General features: G+C 42.6%; 2 protein-coding genes across 2 annotated transcripts in view; one reads left to right on the top strand and one right to left on the bottom strand.

Annotated features, from left to right (window-relative positions):
* Window positions 1-13,232, bottom strand: part of GPATCH2 (G-patch domain containing 2) — a 335,139-nt gene extending 321,907 nt beyond the window's left edge. The window contains exon 1 of the mRNA XM_030196023.1: window positions 13,058-13,232. Coding sequence (XP_030051883.1) covers window positions 13,058-13,107 — 50 coding nt within the window. The 5' untranslated portion in view covers window positions 13,108-13,232. The remainder of the gene's footprint in view (window positions 1-13,057) is intronic.
* A 187-nt stretch (window positions 13,233-13,419) lies between these two features.
* The window catches only part of SPATA17 (spermatogenesis associated 17), a 489,596-nt gene continuing 483,198 nt past the window's right edge, over window positions 13,420-19,817 (top strand). The window contains exon 1 of the mRNA XM_030194667.1: window positions 13,420-13,487. Within this exon, the coding sequence (XP_030050527.1) occupies window positions 13,420-13,487 (68 nt within the window). The remainder of the gene's footprint in view (window positions 13,488-19,817) is intronic.

Raw genomic sequence — 19,817 nt, 5'->3', positions numbered from 1 at the left:
ACCAAGACACAGGCAGAAAGCATACTGAAGCACAGAGAGGCTTAACACACACAGGTGCAGTATAGGGGAGTAGTCAGAGCCATGCTGGAAGCAGCCAGCACACAGAGACAGAACTAACTCAGGAAGAACAGACAGAAGCTGACCGCTGGAAATAAGGTGAGTCTGAGAGGGGTCACGACCACAATCGTGACAGATGCCTAGTATCTCTTCACATTGATTTTGCATCATACATTCAAACTGTTCAGTCTTATTTTACAGACTTTTTTTGCATTCACGTACATATAATTTAAAGCAGGGGTGAGCAACCTCAGTAGAGTTTTTAGGATTTCCCCAATGAATATGCACAAGTTCTATTTGCATGCATTGCCTCCATTGTATGCAGATAGATCTCATGCATATTCACGGAGGAAATCCTGAAAACCCAAATGGGTTACAGCCCTCAACGGCTGAGATTGCCCATCCCTGATTTAAAGTGTTCTTGATCTGTATTCACAAACTGCCCACAACTGATAAAACGTTAATGACTGCAAATTACCCCTGTCTGCTGTTTATTTAAATGTAAGTGGCTACTTCAGGATATTATAAGAGAGAGGTTGTGGTAAGGGCTAACATCAGTGTTTTCCCATTATCTTCTAAAACACAGAAGGGCATTTTTGATGTGAGGTTTTACACAAAACGTTCAAATTCTGAACTATGGACGTTTTGTGATTTGGACTTTTTTTTTTTGGTCCATTTTGTAAAAAAAAAAAACATCCAAGTGCAAAACATACAAAATCAAGCCATTAGGATGTAGGAGGAGCCAGAAGTTTTAGTAGACTGGTCTCCCTGACATCCCAGCACAGCAATAGGGCACCCTAGGGGGCACTGCAGTGGACTTCATAAAATGCTCCCAGGTACACATAGGACCATTGCTCCCTTACTTTGAGGCATATTTCAAAGCACTTAGCCTTCCAAAGTTCCATAGGTTTCTATGGAACTTTGGAAGGCTAAGTGCTTTGAAAATATGCCTCTTTGTCAGCTAAGTCCCTCAAAATCGAGCCAAAACCCCCAACTGTACACCACTACCATAGCCCTTACGGGTGAAGGGGGCACCTATATGTGGGTACAGTGGGTTTCTGGTGAGTTTTGGAGGGCTCACAGTTTCCTCCACAATTGTAACAGGTAGGGAGAGGTAGGAGGCTGGGTCTACCTATCTGCAGTGCACTGCACCCACTACTAGACTAATCCAGGGACCTGCATGCTATTCTGATGGACCTGAGTATAACATCTGAGGGTGGCACGGAGGCTGGCAAGTAATGTTTTTCATCACATTTTTGGAGTGGGTGGGAGGGGTTAGTGACCACTGGGGGAATAAGGGGAGGTCATTCCTGATTCCCTTCAATGGTCATCTAGGGCACTTTTTTTGTGCCATATTCATAATAAAAACAGGTCTAGCTCATCTATCCACTATTTCTGGGATAAGCAGCATAAAATGTTTTGTACATTTTTGGGATCTTGCCGGGTATTTGTGACCTCGATTGGCCACTGTTGGAAACAGGAGTAGGGGAAGACTACAGACCCAATATGGCAATACTTATGTACCTATGTATCTAGTCCTGGACGTTTTTGTTTCGTCCATTATGGCTGAAAAGCATCTAAGTCTTAGGAACAACCAAGTCCCACCCTGAACACGCCCCTGAAATGCCCTCTTGAGATCTGGACGGACTTCTGATGGACTTCATGGAAAAACGTCTAAAAATAGGTTTCAAAAATATTAATTTGGACATTTTGTGAGAAAAACGTCCAAATGCTGAGTTATGTCACTTTTTAGATGTTTTTCTCTTTTGAAAATGAGCCTGATAGTCACTTAATATAGAGTACGATGTCTGCTCCCCACTCCCCTTCGAAAAGGTTAAAAAAATAATTAAAAAGAATATTTTAAACTACATTAGCGCCAGCAGCCTGCTACTACCTTACTTAAGCTTGTCACCATCCTTTTGGATTAGGCACCACTTCCCTAAAATGTTGCCTGCTTCCTAACAAATCTAAAGCCCTCTTCCATGTACCATCACCTCATTTATACATTGCAACTCCCAAGCTCTGCCTGTCTCTGGGGTTCCTATAAGAAGAACGGGGACGATGTCTGACACTGCTACCCTGGGGTTTCTAGATTTAAATTTTCAACCCAAATTTGGCTTCTGGAACCTCCTTTCTGCATCTTTCCTATGTTATTAATACCCATATACTACTACTTCTAATAATAATTTCTATAGCACTACTAGACCTGAGCTGTGCTGTACAATTTATATACAGGTATTTTCTCAATCCCTACTGGGCTCACAATCTAAGGGTTTTGTTTGTTTGTTATTGCATCTGGAGCACTGGAGAGTGAAGTGGCTTGCCTAGGGTCACAAGGAGCTTCAGTGGGAATCAAACCCAGTTCCCCAGGTTCTCATCCTGCTGCATGAACCATGACAATAGTGTCTAATATCCTATCTATTTCTGCCACCTTTACACTAGGTAGGCAAGTTACCAAGGAATTTTTACAACCTCCAGCTACCGAAGTTATTTAAATTCCTAAAAATATCACCAATTAAAACTGACATCTTTACCCTAACCTCCTAGGCATGCACCCTTGGACACACATTATCAGTGTTAGAGTATATTCTACCTAGAAGACAAGATCTTCTCCTCCAAGGCAGCACAGCAACTGCCAGACTGAAGTGGGGAACCACTAGGTTCCTGAAGATCTCTTCTACATACATATGTTTCAGCTCCTCTAGTATGCTACTCTAGCCTCCAGAGTTTGGAATCATTCTGTGAGAGCAAGAAGCTCTTTGCATTAAATCCATATATGCCACATCTCCCTAACTGATAGAGAATGACATGGGGATGGGGACATGTGGTTAACTGTGAGGACAGGGACAGAGCCAAACTTTGTCGCTGTGTCTCTAAAAGCTTGAAACTAGCCTTAAACAGGATGTTCCAACTAGATGGAACTATAAAATGTTAGTATCAATATGCAAAAACTTAACACATTTCGATAACTGGCAACTGATTCAATGATGTTAAATTATATCATTTGTGTGTTGTCTGCCTTTCATGTGGCAACAAGAGTCCTGTCTGCTGATCAGATTCCTACCATCTGCAACGTCCTTCTATCACATGATCAGCTGGTCAAGCTTCTAACTGTTACTGCAACAGATTCATCCATTGTTGCTGGCATAAAGGAGCATTTCCAATACTTAATTTCACTTATTTTCCTGTTCATCCACTACATAGTGTTGGTTCCTTCAACACCCACATCTGAAAGACAATCCAATTTTCTTCCCAGATGATGTAAAAACACAGGTAACTGAATCTTTGAGAAGGCTGTAACAAAACCAGATCAAAATGGAAGGCTCGAGTCCATCAACAGCACAGGATCCTCCACAATTCACATTTACAGAAAATGTCATATCTGTGGAAGAGCCCCCTTCCAAAAGAATGAAAATGGATGTTAGTACTTTTATGAGTGACTTTTATGGAACAACTAGTAAAAAAGGCCCGTTTCTGACACAAATGAAACGGGCGCTAGCAAGGTTTTCCTCGGAGTGTGTATGTTTGGGAGAGTGTATGTGAGAGTGACTGTGTGAGAGACAGAGTGAAAGTGTGAGTGTGTGTGTGTGAGAGAGAGAGTGAATCTGGGTGTGAGTGTGTTTGTGAGAGTGTGTGTGTGTGAGAATGAGAGTGTGTGCAAGTGTGTATGTGAGACACAGTGTGAGAGTGTGTGTGTGTGTGTGTGTGTGCGAGAGAGAGAGTGTGTGTGAGACATAGATTCTCTGTGAGAGTGAGTGTATGAGACCAAGCGAGTGTGTGAGTGACTGTGTGGCACATAGAGAGTGAATGTGATACAGTGTGAGACAGAGTGTGTGAGAGTGTGAGTCAGAAAGACATTGTATATGAGAGAGAGTGTGAGCCCTGCCCTCCCAATCCATGCCCATCTGTCCCCTGCCCCCTCCATTCATCCTTTTCCAGCAATTGCCCTCTCTCCCTGAGCCCTGCCCTCCCAATCCATGCTACTCTGTCACCTGCCCCCTCCATTCATCCCTATCCAGCAATTCCCCTCTCTCCCTGAGCTCTGCCCTCCCAATCCATGCCCATCCATGCTCCTCTGTCCCCTGCCCCCTCCATTCATCCCTTTCCAGCAATTCCCCTCTCTCCCTGAGCCCTGCCCTCCCAATCCATGCTCCTATGTCCCCTGCCCCCTCCATTCATCCCTTTCCAGCAATTCCCCTCTCTCCCTGAGCCCTGCCCTCCCAATCCATGCCCATCCATGCTCCTCTGTCCCCTGCCCCCTCCATTCATCCTTTTCCAGCAATTCCCCTCTCTCCCTTCCATGTCCCCCCATCGCATCCATGCTCCTCTCTCTCCCATGTCCCAGCCTGGCCCGGCCTCTACTCCCCCCCCTTCGCATCCATGCCCCCCCCTTCGCATCCATGCTGTCGTTTCTCCCCTGCCCTCCCGCTCCCATTGTTCAACTTTACTGCCCACCCTCTTCTCTCCCCCCAACATCTCTTTTGGTTTTTTTTTTTCTTTTTAAATTTACCTCCGTGGCGGTTCCGGCAGCGCAGCATCAGGGAAGGAGGTGGCGCTCCCGACGTCTAGCCTTCCCTTCGCTGTGTTCCGCCTTCTTCTGACGTCATCCTTGACGTCAGAAGAAGGCGGAACACAGCGAAGGGAAGGCTAGAGACGTCAGGAGCGCTGCCTCCTTCCCTGACGCTCCGCCCTCGACGTCAAGTTTGACGCGTGGGCGGGGCAGACACAAAGCGATCTCACCCCCTTCACTTTTGGAACGTTGAGTAAGTGAGGCTTCATTCGAACGTTGGAGGTGCGTTTTATATAGAGAGATGTCTCCTTTGAAGGCTATTGTTAATGAATTGGACAGTTCAGACAATAATGTTTTGATTTTTTTAGAAAAACACGCTAAAGTACTGGCCAAAACTGGCAAGCCTTGCACAAGGGATCCTGTGCATTTCTGCTACCAGCATGCCTTCTTAAAGGACATTTTCTACTGCAGGAAGGACTGTGGAAAACAGAAGAGTTGACTGAACCCTGAGATTGTTGATGACTTATGATTTTTTAAAAAGCTGTAGATGAATAAAAACAATGCTTCATAGGATATATTTCTCCCCCACTAGGGCATACAGAGCAAGTTGTATTTGATCCCCCTAGACATTTTAACAGGGTGGATTAGTTATACAGCTTGACATAAACTTAACATTTTGTTAACAGCATAACAATAATAAAGGAGCCCTTTTACTAAAGTGTGTTACTACTACTTAACATTTCTAGAGCGCTACTAGGGTTACGCAGCGCTGTGCAGTTTAACAAAGAAGGACAGTCCCTGCTCGAAGGAGCTTACAATCTAAAGGACGAAATGTCAAGTTGGGGCAGTCAAGCACTTACTCCCAGATTCTGTACAGGTCACCCAAATTTGGGTACAGATCGCAGATGTGTGCATAAACTAATTAGTCAATTAGGCTCTATTAGCATTAATTGGTACTAATTGGAAGTTGTGAATACTTTATACTGCAAGGGTCCCCACCACTGCTGTTTAACGTTATTTATGTCATCCCTCAAGAACATGAGGATGTGGGATGACGAACTCCTGCTATCGTATGCAGATGACATGTTTCTGCTGACACCGGTGGGTGGCAATTTATCAGAAATTATCTCTCAGATATCCAGCTGCATGGAATGCATTCAAAACTGGGTCGTCGAAAACAGACTGCAGCTGAACACAAACAAAACCAAACTGCTGTGTTTGGTTTTGTTTGTGTTCAGCTGTAGTCTGTTTTCGATGGCCTTGTTCCAGATATATTAGCTGTATTCACTAGCCTCTCTCTCTCGATAGAGAAAAAAAAAATCAAGGATACTAGGAGTGATCCTAGATTCCGCAAAACCCTTTGAACTACAAATCAACCATCTATGGCAAAAAAAAATAAAAAACATTTTACAAACAGCTAAGACTGCTCAGAGCCTACTTCGATCAATCCTCCTTCAACTTACTCGTCCAAACACTTATTCTCTCCCACACAGGCTACTGTAATGATCTATAACTAGGCCTATCAACAAAACTGATATCCAAACTCCAACTTATACAGAACACATTGGCCTGTCAGATTGCAAAAATTCAACAGAGTCACACCGTACTTGAAACTATTACAGTGGCTTCCTATTCAGGACAGAATCCTCTTCAAAACTACCTGCTTACTCTTCCAAGTCGTATATGGATCAACTTCAGAAATGCTAATTAATATTTTCAGACTTTATATTTGGTCATGCAGCAAGGTTATGACACCTCTTGATATTCTGTTCCCCAAGTGTGAAAAATGTCCGTTTCTTCAAATTCTTCAATGTTCTATTTTCGTTCATGGTCATTTCTCAATGGAACTCCCTGCCCACCACAATCCGTCTGGTACGCTCTTACTCTGAATCTGTAATCCATTCCACGTGTTTTGAGACATTTATGATGGCCTTATGTTGATCATTTGGAATGTTTGGCAAATGTCTTATGCAAAAGTATGTACTTGCCAAGGATAGTTTACTGTGAACCGAAGAAAACCCTTTTAGGTGATTCGGCGGTATACAAACAATAAATTGAACTATGGTCCTCATTTTCAAAGCTGATCGATGTCGCAGAATGGCACATAAGCACGTCCATCTGCCAAAAACGTCTAAATCGCAATTTTCAAACAGGCAGAATTTGGACATTTTCCCACCGAGTTTGTCCAAATAGCAAGGAGCAAGTTTTGTGGAGGACTAGGGCGGACCCAAAATTAGGATGTCTTTCAGCAATAATGGAACAGGAAGACAAGTCCAAGCCTAAAAGCTTTTCAATCACACCCAAGTTAAAAAAAAAAAAGATGCTCTGAATGACCAGCTGACCACTGGAGAGATTAAGGCTTGACCCCTCCTTAATCCCCCCATTGGCTACTGCCCCCTACCACCCAGCTAAGAACTGAAACTGAAAGGGGATGCCAGGTGCTATTTCAGCTTCAGGTATTATGGGCATACCCAAGTGAGCAGCAAGTGGCTCCCAGAAGTAGCCTAATGCTCAGTGCAGTGGCCTGTGAACAAACAGATCCCCGTCTAAATCTCCCTCCCCCAGTACATTTGTGGTGGAAACTGTGAGCCCTCCAAAACCGCCAAATTAACTACTGTACCTAAATACAGGCAGCACCTGCAGGGTGGAAGGCGATTATAATGGTGAACAGTTTGGTACAGTTGGTTTCATTTTTTTCCTGGAGGGCTCAGAATACAAAATAAAGGAGTTATGGTGGGAACTGTACCTGAGTGCCATTGTTTAAAGTCCAATGCACTAAACGCTAGGCTTGAGAAGGATATGCTGAAAACTCAACTGGCTGGGCGTGCCTTGAGAACTGGGTTGAGAACCACCGCTCTAGATTTTATTTATTTATTAGGATTTATTTACCGCCTTTTTGAAGGAATTCACTCAAGGCGGAGTACAGTAAGAGCAGACATGAGCAATAGGCAATTTACAGCAGTAAAAATATTCAAAGAACAATACAAAGTATGGCGATAGTATACTACTTACAATGTCAACACAATACGTAACGGAACATTTTAATTGACAGTGAAGGCTATAAGCAAAGATGGAACATACAGATAGGTAAGAGAGTAAGAGGAGTTGTGAAGCGTCTGTTCACGCTTTCCAAAAATACTAGGACTGGGGGGCAGGCAATGAAGCTACAATGCAGTAAATTTAAAACAAATCGGAGAAAAGTTTTCTTCACGCAATGTGTAATTAAACTCTGGAATTCGTTGCCAGAGAATGTGGTAACGGCGGTTAGCTTAGCGGAGTTTAAAAAAGGTTTAGACGGCTTCCTAAAGGAAAAGTCCATATGGACTTGGGGAAAATCCACTATTTTTGGGGTAAGCAGTATAAAATGTTTTGTGCTTTTCTGGGATCTTGCTAGGTACTTGTGACCTGGATTGGCCACTGTTGGAAACAGGATGCTGGGCTTGATGGACCTTTGGTCTTTCCCAGTATGGCAATACTTATGTACTTATGTAGGCTGCCCCTCTGATCTGCTAGGACGTCTATGTGGCCACTTCTCTCAAAATGATGCCAAACAGACATTCTAATGCCTGGTTTTTGGCATTTATAATTTGGACGAATCACTTTGGAAAATGGCTCTTCTTGTAAACATCTTCTGTGCAAATATGTCCACCTTAGAGCCATTTTCCAAAGCAAAACCCAGATCTTTTTCCTGTTTGAAAACAGGGTTTATTTTGGATATAATAAGCTAAACTTCCCAATTTTGACTTGGACATTTTCTTTTCAAAAATTGCCCCTCTATGGTAAAGGAGAAAAACACAGAAATGGCATTGGTAACAGAAGTACTGGTACCAAGGGCTGGATTTAGTGAACAGTGCCCAAAGTTAGGTACCATTAAGATCCACGCTAAGCACCAGTTCTATATAGGTCGCTTAGTGCTAGGTGACATTAATAGAATAGCGTTTAGAGACGATTCCCACACTGAACTTTGGGTGCGAGGACTTACGCCTGCTGAAACCTGGTATAAATTCTCACACGCAACTGGATAGCAGCTAGGTATGCAAATTCAAGTATTCTATAATATTGTGCCTAATTTCTGGGAATGCCCCTGACCTGCCCATGGTAACACCCCCATTGTGTGTGTTATAAAATTTAAATGCAGATGTTACAGAATAGTGATTAGGCCAGGTGCACACACAAATCCAAATAATGTCCATTAACTCCAATTTTTGATGCTGACACCACATTAATTTGAATGCCCAACTCTGGCCAACCTGTATAGAATCCAGGGACATGTGACTGTTCTATACATCATAAGCAGAAAGAGAAAACCCTAACACAGCAAGAAATAGAATCAGAGACCAAGGAAATATGGCATAAAGGCATAAAACTTGACCCAGTTTTATTTGGTACGACCAGCTTCAATAATAATAACTTTCACATACACCTTAATATGTTGCCCACACATATTACACCTTATGAACTCCAGGAGATGGTTCTTTGACATATTCTAACTTGGAGCACCAGCAGCACATATGAGAAACTGAAATCAGATTAAACATCGTGACACAAATGAACCCCTTAAGCTGACACTATGTGACTCTGGACAAGTTGTTTCACCCTCCGTTGCTAATGTTGCTATAGCCTTCAGTAACACTACCTCTTAAAATTCTGGCCAACAGGGCTTTCAATGTAACACACCTTCATCCTGGACTTCAAACAGCAAGTGATTAAATCTAAACCATAATTCAGGCTGCGATGTTTAAAAAGCTGAAATCCTAAATGTATGCCCTACTTCAGCTAAGGGAGTAATTATTACGAAGCAGTAAAAGCTGGACTTTTACCAACTCAAATTTCCCATGAAACCAACTAACCTGCAGTATCTCAGTACAACAGGTTAGTCACTCATAAGTACATAAGTAATGCCATACTGGGAAAAGACCAAGGGTCCATCGAGCCCAGCATCCTGTCCACGACAGCGGCCAATCCAGGCCAAGGGCACCTGGCAAGCTTCCCAAACGTACAAACATTCTATACATGTTATTCCTGGAATTTTGGATTTTTCCAAGTCCGTTTTAGTAGCGGTTTATGGACTTGTCCTTTAGGAAACCATCCAACCCCTGTTTAAACTCTGCTAAGCTAACCGCCTTCACCACTTTCTCCGGCAACGAATTCCAGAGTTTAATTACACGTTGGGTGAAGAAACATTTTCTCCGATTTGTTTTAAATTTACTACACTGTAGTTTCATCGCATGCCCCCTAGTCCTAGTATTTTTGGAAAGCGTGAACAGACGCTTCACATCCACCTGTTCCACTCCACTCATTATTTTATATACCTCTATCATGTCTCCCCTCAGCCGTCTCTTCTCCAAGCTGAATAGCCCTAGCCTCCTTAGTCTGTCTTCATAGGGAAGTCGTCCCATCCCCGCTATCATTTTAGTCGCCCTTCGCTGCACCTTTTCCAATTCTACTATATCTTTCTTGAGATGCGGCGACCAGAATTGAACACAATACTCAAGGTGCGGTCGCACCATGGAGCGATACAACGGCATTATAACATCCTCACACCTGTTTTCCATACCTTTCCTAATAATACCCAACATTCTATTCGCTTTCTTAGCCGCAGCAGCACACTGAGCAGAAGGTTTCAGTGTGTTATCGACGACGACACCCAGATCCCTTTCTTGGTCTGTAACTCCTAACGTGGAACTTTGCATGACGTAGCTATAATTAACAATTAATGCTGCTTGCAATGAACCCTGCACAAAGCATTATTCATATTGTCTGGGTGCATCAGGCTGCATCTTAAAAGGAGCCAACCAATAATGGCTGAACTGTCATTTCCCTGAAGCCTCCCCTCCCCCATCATATACCCTTCCTTTGCTGCCCTCAGAACATACCACCTCTTGAACACTCCCTCTTGCTCTCTTCCCCCCCCCCCCCCCCACGTCCATAGCTCCACTTTCCCTAAAAGCTTCTTCCACTCCTTCCATGCCTATATCTGGGGTCTAGAGGGACAGGGCATGAGTGATCCCCAGTCACTCAGGCAACTTGACCCCTAGTACCACTAGGGTTCACCAGCATAATTCTGAACTTGGCATCGACAGGGGCATGAGTGACTGAGGATTGCTCCATCTCCACAAGAACTCAGGGATTTCTCAAGATAGGCTTGAGGGGGGAAACAATGGCAGAAAGTGGGACCTTTACATTGGCTGGTTTCTTTAACAGGTAGCCCAGGAACATTGGGCTGTACTTCAGCTGCCCACTTCTCCTGGCCAGAAAAAAATAATATACATTATAGAGTAGTATATAATAGTATATGGTTGTGCTCAGATTGCCATGCATGTAGCTCAGCCATAAAATAGCTTATAACATGCCACTGGGACCCACCATCATAGCACACCCCTCCCTTCCTACCACTTACCAAGAGCCAAACAGAGATGGTAATACTTAGCTTTTGTAAACTGTTATATATCATGTGTTATGATTTGGTGTCCCTGTGGAGGAATAGGCTACTAGTCCACTGGCACCATCAAAAAAAAAAAAAAATGAAGTTGATGGTGCCAGCGGACTAGCAGCCTATTCCTCCACAGGGACACCAAATCATAACACATAATGTAGTTTATACATTAAGCATGGTAGGTTTCTAATGGTGGTATATTTTGCAATACGATAAGAAACCAGTTAGTATTATCCCCAGAGTATTTGAATTACAGAAAAAAATAATGTCAGCTGCATTATTAAAACTTGCATAGTAATGAGGTGTTTTGCATATATTTGCAGATCATTACTGTGTATCTCACAGTAAATTAACATGTAATATAACATTTATTATTGCTCACATGCATCATGGGGCAAATAAGATGTGTTAACGGCCAAAAAGTGCATTAATAAATAACTCCCCCCTTAATTTTAGATGCCTAGGTTCTGCTGAAAATTCACCTTAATTTAGGAGCTTAGATGTTATGCTTCAGAATTAAAGTCTGCTATTCATTAGTCTAGATTTCCGAGTCTAATTTTTTAGCCTAGTGCTGAAAATCATTGCTAAGCTCCTAATTTTGTTTGCTGCCCTAAATTCACCCCATTGCCACCCATTTTTGTATGCTTCTAAAGTTTTTAATGAAATTCTGAATATAAATTCAGGCATTCAGCTCTAGAACACTTTCCAATTTAGGAGTATAAGTCCTCTATCAGGCCCTCAATTTCTAGGCTTACCTGGTTAGTTGTTAGTAGATCTGTTCTTCAGAAATTTATTCAAACATTTTTAAACTTAGCTATACTCTAGATTTCTTCCCGAACAAATTCCATACTTGAATTATATGCTGATCAATAAGGGGCCCCCAGGAGTAAAAGAACATACTTCCTGATAGAGTTCCAAATACATGGGAACAGTCTTCCAAAGAAAGTGGTGGAGGTAAAGACAGTAAGGGAACTCAAGCAGGTATTGAAAGTTCCTAATCAAAGCAGTAACCGGAAGGTAGAGATCAACTGGGTTCTATAGCAATTTTCACTGGAATGAATCTAGGTAGACTAAATGGGCCCAAGACAAAATAGAACAGTGGATATATTTATCTAATACCACCATGTCCATGCAAACAATGCAGAAGCCAGGAAGCTCTGGCAGGAGTAGGAGAACACTACAGACCCAATATGGCAAAAAAAAAAAAAAACTAGAAAGCTGGTCAGTTTAGTTTTTCAAGCCATTTCTTCTTCCCCCTACCTCAAGATACTTGTGTCAACCCAAAATAATTTTTCTTTTAGCACTGACATGACCAATACAGTTCAAAAGTGGTAAGTTTTCAGGTACAATATGCCCCACCCTAAAGAGCTCACAATCTAAGTGAGTACCTGAGGCAATGCGAGATATTGATTAGCTCGCGGTCCCAAGAACTGTGTGCAGCAGACGCAGAAACTGAACCCTGATCCCCTGTTGTCATCAGGGTATCCCTGCCGCTGGTAAGCCTTACCCCCACCTTTCCACTTGCTGCCTCCAGTCATTAGTCTCTCCTTCACACACACACCCTGCCTGCCTGGATACAGCGTCCTCCTACCCAATAGCTATTTTTGCTCCCCTCACCCTCTTTACCACCGTGAGTCCCAGTGTACTGGGGGAGACAGGCACAGTCCCAAAAAGAAAGTCGTATCTGAGCATGATCAGTAGCAAGCTTGCAACAACCATCACATGTAAAAGTACCAAGGACAGTCGCCCTGGCAGCATCTGGTGCTGGAAAGCACCAGTGATGAGAATCCCTATATACCACCATCAACATCTGTGAAGGTGCCACGGACAACCACCCTGACCTACTTCCAGGCGTGATAGGGCCTGACAGCATCTGTCCCTGAAAAGCATCAAGGATGAGGTTCCCTATACTGCAGCCCCTACACTATCTGGCAACGGGTACGAGTAGGATGAGCTAGACAGGACCCGGACCCGGAGTCCTCGAGTCTCCTCGAGTCTCTTTCCTCGCGCTTCGGGCCCCCATCCCTGCGCAGAAAATCTCAGGGGTCACTCACCAGCTGCTCGGCGTGTCGGATGCAATGGGTTTGCTGGCGCCACCAAACATGAACAAAACTTGAAAATGTTCACAAGTACGAGGAAGTTAAAGCCGCAGCCAGAGCCACCATGATGATGCCGGAAGTAGACGGGAGAATAGGAAGTGGGGACAAACCACTTTGGAGCGGGAGACGTTCTTCTTCGTGTGAGATACGTTTCGCCATCCGAATAGGTTTCACCTTTCTATTTGCAGGTTTGTTGCTCTCTATGAGATGTTCGCCTGCTGTTGTTAAGGTCGTCAGATGTTTGGTTGCGCCCTCCCTTTGTCTGGTGCAGTGGTATAGTCCTGTCGCTATGGCAATGCCTGTACACTGGCTAAAACATGGCCATGCTACTGAAGCTGCAGAGTCGTTTTCCAGTTGTGAGGGCGGAACAATTCCACCGCTACAGGCAAGTCACTCGACCCCCTAAAGGGGAAACTTTTCTAACACCCATAGCGTAGCAGTGAGAAACGGGGGGGGGGGAGGGAATGGTGTTATCGTTTAATGAAGCACGGGCAGCTGCAGTGCATCAAAACTATGTCAAAGTATATCCAGTTCTGTATCTGGTAACTGCAAAGTTTGCTGATCAGCGTTTTACTACTACTACCACTACAGTAACAATAAAGGTGATTATATCTAAAAGTTTGGAAAAAGTTCAGAAAGTTTTATTTTTCCTGTCCTTTGCTCGGAGTGGTAGATTCGCTTTCTGAAAGAGGCATAGCCAATAGTTTCCTTGTCTTGTGTTCTTTAAGAATATTATTAGTTTGCTGGGTATTGCCGTTTAAATCTAGGATAGATTGTATCACCAAGAGAAAGCAGTTTACAACAGTGATTCCCAAGCCTGGTCCTTCAGGCACCCCAGGCAGTCAAGTTTTCAGGCTATCCACAATGAATATTCATGAGAGAGATTTGCATTCACTGCCTTCACTGCATACAAATCCCTCTCATGAATACTCATTGTGAATATCCTGAAAATCTGACTGGCTGTGGTGCCTCCAAGACCAAGTTTGGAAACCACTGGTCTATATTGTTGCTGCAGTTTAACCAAGGACATTGGCCACCAAGGGCCGTGTTTACTAAGCCGAGTTATAGGTGTGTTAGTGTTTTTAACATGTGTTAACTGTGTAAATGCCTACAATATCCCTATAGGCACCTACACGGTTAGTGTGCGCGTTAATTGTAGATGCGTTAAAAACACTAATATGTCTTACTAAACAGGCCCCCAATATTTCAAAATGATTGGGGGTAGGGTATCAAAGCATACAAATTATCCCTCCCTGGAAACAGTGAAGGAGCTTGCCCAGCACCTAAGGCACCCACAGATCTGGCTTCTATAGTCAAGGATATAGGACTGTGGTGAAATCCATTTGATGTGGTTTAGTGTATCCCATCAGCAAAATCAGTTAAAATGTGAAGATCCTAGATTCTCTTCAATGGGTTCACCTCAAAGTAGACAGGAGTGACAGAAGAGTTAAAAAAAAAGGACCTTAGGGAGGTATTGGCTTGTTGGGTAGTTCTTTGTGAGGGAGATCAACTGGGGTTAGATGAAAAGGAATGTAGTAGGGCAATAATATATGATTGGAAAGTAAATAAAAGAAGGAATAACAATGTTCAGTATGGTTTTTAAAAGAACAGACTGAAAAAGTAAGGGTAAAATAAAGTGTTTGAATGGAACTGGGAAAACTAAAAGGGAACAAAGTTATAGTGTTTTATAGGATAAACTGGGATATAAGCAAATTAACAGATCCACTAATGGATTTGATCAGTAGACGAGAGTGGTTCTATCTGATTAGACGTTTCCCTTCTCCATGAAATTGGTAATATTGAATATTGAGCTACTACTGAAAAGGTGTGAGCAAAATCTAAATAAATAAATAAGCTGGAAATTACAGGCCAGTTAGCTTCACCTCATCAGTGGAATTACAGGCCAGTTAGCTTCACCTCATCAGTGGGTGAAATAGTTTTAATTATTTCACCCGCTGATGAGGTGAGGCTAACTGAAAGAGAGAGAGAGAACTTTTTTTGAGTCCTGGCAAAATAGTTTTACTAGTGAAAAGTTGTGATAGACAAATCTGATACATTTCTTTGATTGGGATGCACTGGACGTGGTATACTATCAGGCATATTTTCAAAGCACTTTGGGAGGCTAAGTTCCATAGGTTTCTATGGAACTTTGGAAGGCTAAGTGCTTTGAAAATATGCCTCATATGGGACTCATTTTCAAAATAAAAAAAAGTCCAAAAAGTGACACAAAGTGGCTGATGCATTTTTTTTTACAAAACGTCCAAATTGCTATTGCTATTTTCAAAACCCATTTTAAAACTGTTTTCTAAAGCAGTTCGTATGCAGTTCATCTAAATCTCAAGGGGGCGTGTTTTGGGTGGGACTAGGGCAGGCTTATGACTTAAAGACATTTTTCTGTGTTAATGAAACATTGTAAAAACCTCCAGCGCAAAAAATGTGACATTTTAAGCTGGACCTGTTTCAATAACAACTAACTGCCAAAAAGGTGCCCAAACGGACCAGATGACCACCGGAGTTACAAAGGCATGACCACCCCCCTTAATCCCCCAGTGGTTCCTGACCCCCTTCCACCACCCTAAGAGGTGAAAGTGACAGTACATACCCAGCCCTAAGACAGCTGCAGATATAATGGCCATTCCTCTTAGAGTAGCAAGCAGGTCCATGGAGTAGCCTAATGGTCAGTTCAATGCACTGTAGAGAAGGGGAGCTAGGCCCCTATCCTACTCCGGTCTTTGAGTGCTGCAAACAGGCCAGGTTTTCAGGATTTCTGTAATAAATATATGTATGAGACATTTTTAATTTTTTATATTTATTACCATGTCAAGTAACTCACTTGAATATAGAAAACAGGAATCAAAGAATAAAACAATTCTAATAAGAAAATATCTTACACCTTTACCAAGGTAGCATAAATAATAATAATAATAATTAAAATATATATATATATATCCCTTAGTCCCCCAAAAAGAAGAATGAGGAGGGCTGGAAAATCAGGAGGGATCAGTAACAAGGAAAGAGAGAAGAAAACAAAGAAATTGGTACCTAACATCTAAACTCAATTAGAACAAGTTAACAGTGAATTCTTCTATTTAACTACTTTAATTTCTTTTTTTCTTTACTGAATGTTATACATTATCCTCGATTTTCAAATTCATGAAATGTATTATATATCCATTTACTTCTAATGTACTTCATACTTTTTTGTACTTATTGTTAATTAATAATATGTATTTCTCATTCCGGAAATGGATACCACCATTTCAGCATAATGTAAGCCACATTGAGCCTGCAAAGAGGTGGGAAAATGTGGGATACAAATGCAGTAAATAAATAAATAACTTGTTAATTCTCAAATCCGTACATAATCAGTGCTCTGGTACATAAGAAAGATTTTCATGTACACTGCATCCATTATATGCAGATCTTTCTCATGCATATTCATTACAAAACTTATGACAACTGTTCTAATCAAATATCTTTATTATAAATTATAAATCACCATAATATTTATTTATTTATTGCATTTGTATCCCACATTTTCCCACCTCTTTGCAGGCTCAATGTGGCTTACAATACATCATGAGTAGTGGAAATAACAGAAAATACACAATTAGTGTTACAGAAAATCTTTGGCAACTTGATAATGAAACATGATAGTAGTATAGCAAGCAGATATTAAAGACAGTTCTTACTATATGTGCAGTTATGTATATTCATATTGGTTCATATACTAAAACCCAATAAATTATCACTTATACCACTCATGCTTGCCCAACCACACCACACACATTCATACACAATATATAACACAATTGTTAATCATGTAAACGTAAGTGCAAAATAGTATAACTTTTGAAGCAGGTTGAGATTGATAGTTTGCAGAAGGTCATGTTAGTGACCCTGGATGTTGTTACATTATATACAAACATTCCCCAAAGGACAGCTATAGACGTGGTGGATTGGTTGATTGATACTCTACCATTAGTAGAAGGGATGGCACCTCTATTGAAAGAAATGGCTAAGTTGGTCGTATGTCACAACTTTTTCATGTTCAAGCAGCAGTACTTTCATCAAATTAAAGGAGTCACCATGGAGGCCACGGTTGCCCCCACGGTGGCATGCTTGTACATGTTGCAATTTAAGGATAAGCATGTGTACCTGTCTGCGTTCTTTTTGGACGTTGTTGGGTGGCTGCGATTTATTGATGATGTCTTCCTCATTTGAAAGGGAGACGTTCACACTTTTCAACATTCTTAGAATTCCTGAATTCTAGAGATGGCAATATTAGATTTGAACACCATGTTGGATCAAGTGTAAATTTCTTGGATATTAACATGAGTTGGATTCAGGGTCAATTTGTTACAAGTGCGTACTACAAAAATACAGATCAAAATGCGGTGTTACACTATCACAGTCACTATCCTCATTGTCTGAAAGATAGTATCCCGGGAAGCCAGTTCCTACATATTCGCAGGCTTTGTACTTCCCAACAATTTTGTGTACAAGAACATGAAATATCAGCGAGGTTTAAACAATGAGGTTACCCTCCAAAGGTAGTGTGTAGGGTGATGAATCGGGCTTATAATGTTCAGCCGGAATGGTTTAATATACCAGTTCCATCTGGGATTAACACACCAGGTCCATCTGGGACTGTTTCACGTCTTACATGTGTGTTGCTGTACACACACATGTCTAAAAAAGTAGTACACATCATTAGAAAATATTGGACGATTTTGACAATGCATACACAGTTTCAGCAAAAGCCCATGTTTGCTTTTACCAGGAGTAATAATTTGGGGGAGAGATTGTTCCCCCATAAGGCTATAGAGCATAGGGATTTTTCAGATAATGAGGAAAACATTGGACATTTTAAATGTAACCAATGTATATATTGTCAATATGCCATACGGACAACTGAAGTGTTAATCAGATGTTCAAATTATATGGTGTAATAAAAGTGAATGTTAAAGATTGTTTTTCAACTCGGCCTTGACCGACCAGTGCACTTGGGGTATGTATTTTTAATTAGAAGTAATTCTGTTTAAAAATGATTGTTTAACTTTGATTGTGTGAAAATAAGTTGGAATGTAGAAGATAAGACACAGCTCTAATTAATTTGGTATGTGAAGGGACAGGTGGAGCCTGTTTCGAGTTCAGATTGGCTACCTGGACTAAGAAACATGTTACCACATTCCCACAGTATGGCTTGTTTACCAAAACAGAGAAATTCTCAAGCATTCTGTAATTTTCCTTAGCTCTGAACATGAGTTCTAAGCCTAATAAAAAAGGGAGTTTCTATCAGTGAAATGGGGAGCTCGTCTGTGAGTAATGTATGAACTGCGCAGAGAACCATATTTCCTGGTCAAAGAAACTCCTGGCTTTCGCTGTGAACAGCCCCCCCCCCCCAGCTGATAAGAGCCTGGATGATGTAATGATCAGTGATGGACGTATGTATAATAAAGTGTATTCCTTAGCGTCCCTCCGGACCGGACCAGGATTGGACTGATGGGTTGTGCTCGCCTACCAGCAGGTGGAGACTGAGAAAAAACTCTGACTCTAGAGAGCCAATAGGAGCCCTGGCCATGTGACCTTAGCCTCAGCAGTGTTGCCAGGTGGGCGGTTTTACCGCCCAATTGGGCGGTTTTCCGCGCCCCGCCGCGGGAAATTTTTGCCCGCGGCGGGTTGCGGTTTTTTGGGCGGTTTTTTAGGCTTCCGGGCGGCTTTTTGGGCGGCTTTTTGATTTTTTTCGGCCGCGGGGGGCGGGGTTAGTGACGTTTTTGGGCGGGGTTAGTGACGTTTTGGGCGGGGCCGATGACGTGGGAGGCGGGGCCGATGACGTGGGAGGCGGGGCCGATGACGGGGAGGCGGGGCTGATGACAGGGAGGCGGGCCCGATGACATGGGAGGCGGGGCCGATGACGGGGAGGCGGGCCCGATGACGTGGGAGGCGGGGCCGGTGACGGCGGGGGCGGGGCCGGTGACGCGGGGGTGGGGGTGTCAGGGGCGGGGTTTGTGTTTGGGCGGGTTTTGGGCTGGTTTCTGGCCCGGATTGGGCTGGAAAAAAAATTTCTACCTGGCAACCCTGAGCCTCAGTATTTTCTCAGTCTCCCAGCAGGTAGGAAGTGAGCCCATTAGTCTCTCTCCTTTTCTCTTTAGATATTACAGATATTTGTGATAATTCTTCTGTGCCTGGAATCTTATTTAGAGGCTTGACAGGGTTTCCTTTCTCTTCTTTCTTTGACAGCCTCGGGGGTGTTAAACTCGGGTGTCTCGAGTCCACCCCCCTTCCTCCCCATCTCCCTGGCTTAGCAGGGAAGGGCCGTCCCTTTCTCTGGAAAGGTGTACCGTCTTTGGGAGAGGCAGCCACTTTTAACAGGCAGCTGCTTTAAAAGAATTAAATCAAATAAAAGGAAATTCAAAGAAGCAGCCTTTCTTTCCCCAGACTTCTAACAAGCAGGCAGCTCCAGTGTTTTATTATGATTGAGGGGTTATAAAAAAAAAAACCAAAAACAAATAGAAGAAAATAATTCAGTGTCTGTGACTTTAAACAGCGATTTTTCTCGTCAGATTTAATTTCCTCCATTTTCTTGCGTTTTGGTGGCGGCAGTTTAAACAAATGAAAAAAAAAAAAAAAAGAAAGGTGCGAACCGTGTAAGCGCGGCCACCTGTTTTTTCCGATATGGCTTAAAAGTTCAAACAGCTGCTGTCGGTCAGCG

Source organism: Microcaecilia unicolor, chromosome 3 (assembly GCF_901765095.1).
Source record: "Microcaecilia unicolor chromosome 3, aMicUni1.1, whole genome shotgun sequence".
In the NCBI taxonomy this organism is placed as follows: Eukaryota; Metazoa; Chordata; class Amphibia; order Gymnophiona; family Siphonopidae; genus Microcaecilia; species Microcaecilia unicolor.
Note: the sequence above shows the minus strand (reverse complement) of the source record. Positions and strands in the feature narration are given on the sequence as shown.